Source organism: Silene latifolia, chromosome 6 (genome assembly GCF_048544455.1).
Source record: "Silene latifolia isolate original U9 population chromosome 6, ASM4854445v1, whole genome shotgun sequence".
In the NCBI taxonomy this organism is placed as follows: Eukaryota; Viridiplantae; Streptophyta; class Magnoliopsida; order Caryophyllales; family Caryophyllaceae; genus Silene; species Silene latifolia.
Window position 1 is genome coordinate 19908354 of NC_133531.1, and position 7851 is coordinate 19916204.

At 41.2% G+C, this 7851-nt stretch overlaps 1 protein-coding gene across 1 annotated transcript; it reads left to right on the forward strand.

Moving 5' to 3' along the window:
- The first annotated feature begins 1706 nt into the window (after window positions 1–1706).
- LOC141587709 (uncharacterized) lies at window positions 1707–6054 on the forward strand. The gene is made up of 2 exons (XM_074409182.1): window positions 1707–3224; window positions 5554–6054. Exons 1-2 carry the CDS (start codon window positions 1707–1709, stop codon window positions 6052–6054), a joined length of 2019 nt encoding a protein of 672 aa, XP_074265283.1.
- Window positions 6055–7851: the final 1797 nt, after the last annotated feature.

The window sequence follows — 7851 nt, forward strand, 5'->3', positions numbered from 1 at the left end:
TCTCTAAATCAAATCAGGCAGAATATATGTGAAGGCTGGTGTATTTCTACTAATTCTCATTGCCATAAAGGAGGAAGAGTATGGTTATTATGGAAACCTCATATGTATCAAATTCACTTCATTGAGTATAATGCTCAATTTATCCATGTTTGTGTTGATGAGCTAGCTACTGGAGAGTCTTATCACCTCACCATGATCTATGCTTTTAATGGAGTTCAGGAAAGGAAAATTCTGTGGTTAAAACTTGAGCAGTTCTCAAACCAAATTAGGGGTCCTTGGCTACTGTGTGGTGATTTTAATACAGTGTTAAGACCTTCTGAAAGGCTTGGGGGGCAAACTACAGATGAAGAAATGGAGGACTTTCAACATTGTGTGGATCATTGCAATGTTCTTGACATGCCTGCTACTGGATCTTACTTTACTTGGAATAACAAGCAGGAAACCAATACTAGAGTTTATAGCAGGTTGGATAGGGCCTTAGTCAATCATGAGTGGGTTCTGAAGAAGCCTGATTATGCTGCCCACTTCCATGTGGAAGGTTATTTTGACCATACTCCTTGTATTATACAGGATACCAAATTTGGCTCTAGCAGTAGGAAGAGCTTCAAATTTTTTAATATGTGGAGTGGGGTGGAGGATTTCCTCCCATGTGTTAGTAAGGTTTGGGACTGTCCTGTCTATGGTACTCCCATGTTCTGTTTGGTGAGGAGATTGAAAATGCTTAAGAAACCCTTGAAGGATTTGAATAGTGCTCTGTTTGAGGATGTTGAGAATAATGCTATGAGAGCTCGCAAGCATCTTGAATATGTTCAGGATCAGTTGAGAAAGGATCATAGTAATGCTGAGCTTATGGATATTGAGAGGCAAGCTGCTAAAGACTTTCAGGAGCTTCAGAAAGCTTGTGATAGTTTCCTTCTTCAGAAATCAAAGGCAACTTGGTTGAAAGATGGGGACTCAAATTCTAGTTATTTCCACAGTTGCATTAAAGGGAGACAAGCTAGAAACAAAATTTTCAAAGTTGCTGATGATCAGGGTGTGTGGACTGACCCTGGTCAGATTCAGCAAGCCTTCTTGAGATTCTACCAAGGTTTGCTGGGTACGGAGGATGATGTGAAGCAGGTTAATGTTCAGGTAGTACAAAGAGGTCCTGTCTGTACTGATGAACATTGGGTTACCATGTTGGCACCTGTTTCTGACTTGGAGATAAAAAATGTTGTCTTCTCCATTCCTGACCATAAAGCACCTGGGCCAGATGGGTACTCTAGTGGTTTTTATAAGTCAGCCTGGAGTATTGTGGGAGAGGATGTTTGCACTGTGGTTAAAGATTTCTTTAAAAATGGTAAGCTCTTAAAGCAAGCTAACCATACTATTGTCTCTCTTCTTCCTAAAGTTGAAATGCCTGAGAATGTCACACAGTTTAGACCCATTTCATGCTGTAATGTGATCTATAAGGTCATCTCTAAATTGCTTTGTGCAAGGTTGTCTACTGTCCTTCCCAACATTATCAGTCCTAATCAAGGTGGCTTTATTAAAGGAAGGAACATTATTGAGAACATCTTAGTGTGCCAAGATCTTATCAGATTATACAAAAGATCTTCTGTATCTCCCAGATGTCTCATCAAAGTAGACCTCAAAAAAGCATATGACTCAGTTAATTGGAGCTTTATTCACCAGATGCTAATCCTCCTCATTTGGTGTTAATGATTATGGAGTGCATCACTACTGCTTCATACTCACTTGTTCTGAATGGTGAGACTTTTGGGTTTTTTAAAGGGAAGAAGGGATTGAGACAAGGGGATCCCTTATCTCCCCTTCTATTTACAATTGCCATGGAATATTTCTCTAGAATTCTGCATTTTACTACTGCCAATATGAAGTTCAGGTTCCATCCTTTGTGTGGAAGATTACAATTAAGTCATCTTATGTTTGCAGACGACTTGTTGTTATTCTCCAGAGGGGATACTCAGTCTGTAATGGTGTTGTTGAGATCTTTTGCCACCTTTTCACAATCTTCTGGGTTGCATATGAACAAGCTCAAATCAAATATCTACTTCAATGGAGTCCCAAAGTCTGATAGGGATCATATCATCAGTGCTTCTGGTTGTGTTGAGGGTAACATTCCTTTTAAGTACCTTGGCATCCCAATTGTTGCAGGGAAAATGGGGAAGAAGGACTGTCAAATATTAGTTGATAAAATTGTGGACAGGATTAGATCGTTTGGTGCTAGGAAACTTTCTTATGCAGGAAGGTTGGTGATGGTTCAAGCTGGGCTTACCTCTCTCTACACCTACTGGACTAGCATATTCTTAATTCCTAAAGGAGTTCTGAGGAAGATTGATAGCATTTGTAGGAACTATCTTTGGGATGGTTCTTGTATATATGTGAGAACCCCCTTGGTTAATTGGGACCAGGTTTGCTCACCTAAAAAGGAGGGTGGACTTGGACTTAAAAATAGCTTTACTTGGAACACAGCTACAATGGGGAAGTTGGTATGGTGGATATATAGCAAGCCTGACAGTTTGTGGGTTAAATGGGTGCATCAAATTTATATGAAAGGCAGTGAGTGGGTTACTCACACTCCTAGGACTCACATGGGTGGAAATTGGAAGTCCATCTGTTCTGTTAGAGATGTGTTCTCTGCTGGGTACAGTAATGGGTGTTGGCTTGCGGACATGAGAGGTTACACAGTCAGTTCTGGTTATGAATGGCTAAGGCAGAAAAATCAACAGGTTGGATGGGCAAGATTAATTTGGAAGAGTTGGATGGTGCCTAAGCATAGCTTCTTCTGTTGGCTACTGCTCAGGAAGGCCCTGAATGTCAAAGAAAAACTGTTTAGGCATGGTGTTATTGTTAATGAACAGTGCTGCATATGTGACAATGGGAAGGAGGATTTCAGTCATCTCTTTCAAGATTGCAGATATACTAAAATGGTGGTGGAGGATATTTGTTCATCCCTGCAAATACCAGTTCCAACTGGGAATGGTATTGTTTGGATAGGAAGAAGGAATTGGCCTGCTTATAAGAAGAATGTCTGTACACTTGCATTCATGGCAATGTACTATGCAATCTGGCAGCAACGCAACAGTGCCAGAGCAGACGGTGTTCTACTGAAACCTGCTACATTGACTACTCAAATTATCAGATTGATGCAGGTTCATGCAAGGGTGAATCTGGATATGAAGAATTATGAGCAAGAGTTGAATTGGATCAATGCACTTCTCACTGTATAATTTTCATGTAGTTTGATCCTATAAAACCTAATTATTTAGCTTGTAATAGTCTTTGTGCTTAATGAGATTTCTTACATTTCACCAAAAAAAAAAGTCTCTGAAATTCATCTTTGGTATATTTGCATCTGTTATTTATCATCATCATCATTAGTTCGTCATTAATAACTTGATTAACCTAATTAGTTTATTTGATTAATTATTAATCTTATAATTCATCTTGTCATTAATTTGTTCCAATTAGCTCTAATTCATATTTTATTGTTTTTATGACTGATGCGTGTATTTTTTATAAGGCTTTTACCTCATTTTTACACGCATTTCTGTACTATTTTACGTGGCATCTAGCTACAAATACCCCCGAATAGTCTACTTTGGTTTGTCTTGTGTAAATTGCAGGTATAAACCGGAAAGAAGATAAATCGAGCCTAAAATCGTCTCATTTGCATACATTTATGGAGAACAAGGAATCGGAGCTCGGAATCCATCACTTTGAAGACGCGTGAGCTGATTTCAGAAGGTGTCAAAGTGCCTTACGTGCTAATATAGCTCAATCGACCACTTTTCAGTCGATCGAATGCTTTATCTCTTGAAGTTTCACTCGATCGAGTTGTTTTCATACTCGATCGAGAAGGCCAATATTAGAAGTCCTCGATCGAACGGTTTTTCCATTCGATCGAGAGGAATTGCTGCTTAGTTCCTCGATCGAGTTGTTTAATTCTACTCGATCGAGAGGTTTTTATCCTGTAATTGTGTGTCGCCTATTTCCGTACGGGCTTTGTAATTAGGCCTTGTTATTAAGTTAAGTAGTAGGATTTTCGACTACTTAATCACTGAGCAGACTACGTTGCTTTTCTTCCTCTCTTCTTCTCTCTGAATCTCTCTTACTTTTCCCTTGGATCGGACCTTGTAATCGGTATTATACTCTCTTTCCTTAATCTTAATCCTTTGATTGTTATTATTTCTTCCTTTTCTTTATTAGCAATTACTTTATTCAAATCCCTCTCTCTTATTTTTATCATGTTTAATTCTTCTAGTCTATGTATGATTGTTGTTGATCCGATGATGATGCGTAGCTAATTTCCTTTGCTAAGACTTAGGGGATCCATGATTATGAAGGAATTGTAATCGATATATTAGGTTTAATGCTTGTATAGTTTATGTTGTTAATCGCTACATTTAATTGTTTCTGTGTAATTGAGTCGACGCAATTAGTCATTTAATCGTAGTAAACCTTGACCTGGACCGGAAAGTTGGAAAGGGTGAGACTCGTAGCGAACATTAGGGCACTGTAGTGAGGGCGGAAGCTAAGCTATTGATGATTTAGGGCGAATTGAGACCGGAAGAAGATATTCAATGTCCCATAGACCATACTTGCATTGACCCGAGACCTATATTGCTTGACTGAATGATCATGGTGAATCGACTGTCTTAGCCATTTTCTATCTATTTGCTTAATCCATGTTCTCTTGCCTTTTCTCACTTCCTTGATCTCTTTAGTTTAGAACAAACAAACTCAAACCCCCAGAAATTGGTTACTGTGACGGACTTAGTTAAAGCCGACATTTTCCCATCTCCCTGTGGAGATCGACCCGAGCTTGTCAAATTTTGGCGCCATTGCCGGGGAGGTGGCGCAATTTTGTTGCTTTATTTAAGGTTGTCTCTCGTCTCAAGGAATTTATTCCTTGAGACTGATCTCATATTTTTGCGAGTTCTTGATTAGTTTTGCAGGATATCTTTTCTAGAAGAGAAGATTGTCGTACCTGCTTCACTGTAAATTCTATCTGCCAGAATGCCGAATATAGCCAGTCATTCAGAGCCGACGGTGGATTCCCTTCCAAAAGGTTTCCTATTACCCACTACTGACTCTGAAACCTTTGGAATCCACCCATCTTACATACAGCTGGTGGAGAGAAATCTCTTCAGGGGGATAACTGGAGAAGATCCGTGCAAATACATAGAGTTGTTTACAGAGTATTGCTCCACCATTCCTCTTGCTGTTGGGGTGACACAAGACAGAGTGAAGGGAGTTCTCTTTCCCTTCTCTTTAGCTGATGATGCCCAGGAATGGTTGAGAGATTTAGACAGGGAAGCAGCCGGTGTAACCGACTGGAATTCCCTTGCCTTTGCCTTTTACAGGCGATATTTTCCACCACAGCGCACTAATGCGTTGAGAGCTCAGATTACTGCATTTGAGCAACTACCTACTGAAGACTTGAATGGGGCTTGGACTAGGTTCAAGAAGCTCGTCCGTTCTGTGCCTCATCACGGTTTCAAGCGTTGGTTCTTATGTACCCAATTCTACAATGGGTTGTATCCGGACCAGAGAGCTGTTCTTGATAGTGCAGCCAAAGGGAGATTTCAGAAGAACGTAGAGGACAGTAAAGGGTGGCGTCTTATTGAGGAGATGACTATTCATGTTGTTGAGTATGGAAATCCCCGAGGAGGTAGGAATGTAAACGAGTTGGTAGTAGCTGAGGTGGAGAGTCCTAGCGGAAGTCTAGGTAGTCCGGAGATTGTAGAGATTGTGGGTGAGCATGCACAAGTTTGTGCTATTACTGAGCATGAGATACTATGCGGTAGATGCGCCATGGAGGGGCATGACCCTATTGGTTGTCTGGCGAGTGTAGAGCGTGTCCTTGCTTATCAAAAATTCAGGCAAGGAGTTCGTTTTTCTCAATTATATGAAGACTTGACGAGTGCTTCTACTCCTTTGGACTGCAATGCCGTAGCCGAATTCCCCTTCTACAAATGGGGAGTATGCCGAACTGAAATCCTTGGTTTTGAACTTAACGCAACAGCTTGGGGAGAAAAGCAACAAGGATAATACCACTATTGTGGAGTTAAGAGAGCAAGTTGCGCAGTTAACGCTCGCGCAAAACCAAATTCATCATCCACCCTCGTACGATCCAGTCAATGCCATCAATCTCCGAAGCGGCCTTGCTTATGAGGGGCCAAGAATGCCGGAAGACGGGGTTGTGACAGCTGATGATGCCCCGGATGACGAGTTGGACGAATCCACGGACGATATCCCTGCTGCATATTGTCCAAGCACTCGATCGAGTGAAATTTCTACTCGATCGAGTGAAATAACCCATCCAGATGCTCGATCGAGTATAAATCCTACTCGATCGAAAGGTGCTCAATTTACAGAATTTGATCGAGCAACTTATTCCTCTCGATCGAACACTTTGGCAGAAGAAATACCTCGATCGAGTGATTCTGGGACTCGATCGAGAGAACCCGAAATACAAGAGCTCGATCGAGAGGTCCAAATGCCTCGATCGAGTAATTCTCAAGATAAAATCACTCGATCGAGTGAAGAAAGTGCTCGATCGAGTGCCAGAACCAGCGGAGCTCCTATTTCCACATCTAATTCTGCTACCGTGTCATCTTCCCCTGCTGTGAAGACGTCACGTGCTGATAAAGGTAAGGAGAAAGTCGCGGGACCACTCATTGCTACCAGAGTACCCTTCCCAGGATGTCTGAAGGACGCAAAGGTTGAGCGACAGTACGGTAAGTTTGTGGACGTTGTCAAGAACCTCCAAGTAAGTGTCCCTTTTACCAAACTAATTACCCAGGTACCTAATTACGCTAAATTTATGAAAGATATTGTGACGCGTAAGAGAGAGCTAAGTGAATTTGAGACTGTTTCTTTCATAGAAGAGTCAAGTAATGTACTTTTAAATAAGGTCCACCTAAAATGAAGGACCCGGGTAGTTTCTCTATTACCTGTGTTATAGGCAATGAAGTAATAGATAAGGCTCTTTGTGATTTAGGAGTCAGCGTCAGTGTCATGCCTCTATCTGTCTGCAAGAAATTAAATATGGGTCACCTTAAAATGACTAACATCACTCTACAGATGGCTGATAGATCTGTAAGACGACCCTTAGGTGTCTTAGAGGACGTGCCTGTAAAAGTAGGCAAGTTCTTTATACTAGTGGATTTTCTTGTTTTAGATATAGCTGAGGACACCCGGACCCCAATTATATTAGGAAGACCGTTCCTATGTACAGTTGGGGCCATTATTGATGTCAAACAAGGGCGTTTGACTCTTGCAGTAGGGGATGACATGATTACTTTCAGTCTCCCTGACACTTTAGTTCGGCCAATGATAGACGATACATGTTATTCTGTTGATATTGTTGACGAGTCTGTCTATGACTTCTGGTCGGGTTCTTTTATGAAGGACCCACTAGAAGCTCTTATGCTTTTGGATGAGTGTGCAGATAACCCAGATAACAATGACGCTGTGGTGGATTTGCTTGAAGCTACTTTAGATGAGCATGAACTCACCGACGCTGAAGGAGAGCAAGTGGAACAAATGATCAGTACTCTTTTCTCCATAGAGGTAAAGGTACCTGAGCGTAAGCCTCTTCCCTCTCTTCTAAAATATGTTTTCTTAGATGATACTGAGCAATATCCAGTTATTGTTGGTGCTAAGCTTGATGATGATCAGCTGACTGCTTTGTTAGCTGTGCTTAAGAAAAACAGGAAAGCTATGGGTTATTCTTTGAATGATATCAAGGGGATTAGTCCCGATATTTGTATGCACAGGATAGAGCTGGAGGAAGATCACAAACCTTGCAGACAGGGTCAGCGCCGGCTGAATCAGAAGATGCAA

Coding starts and splice junctions, on each gene's coding strand:
- LOC141587709 (XM_074409182.1), top strand. CDS start 1,707: ATGGAGTGCATCACTACTGCTTCATACTCACTTGTTCTGAATGGTGAG. Junction 3,225..5,553: donor GGATCAATGCACTTCTCACT/GTATAATTTTCA, acceptor TATCCGGACCAG/AGAGCTGTTCTTGATAGTGC.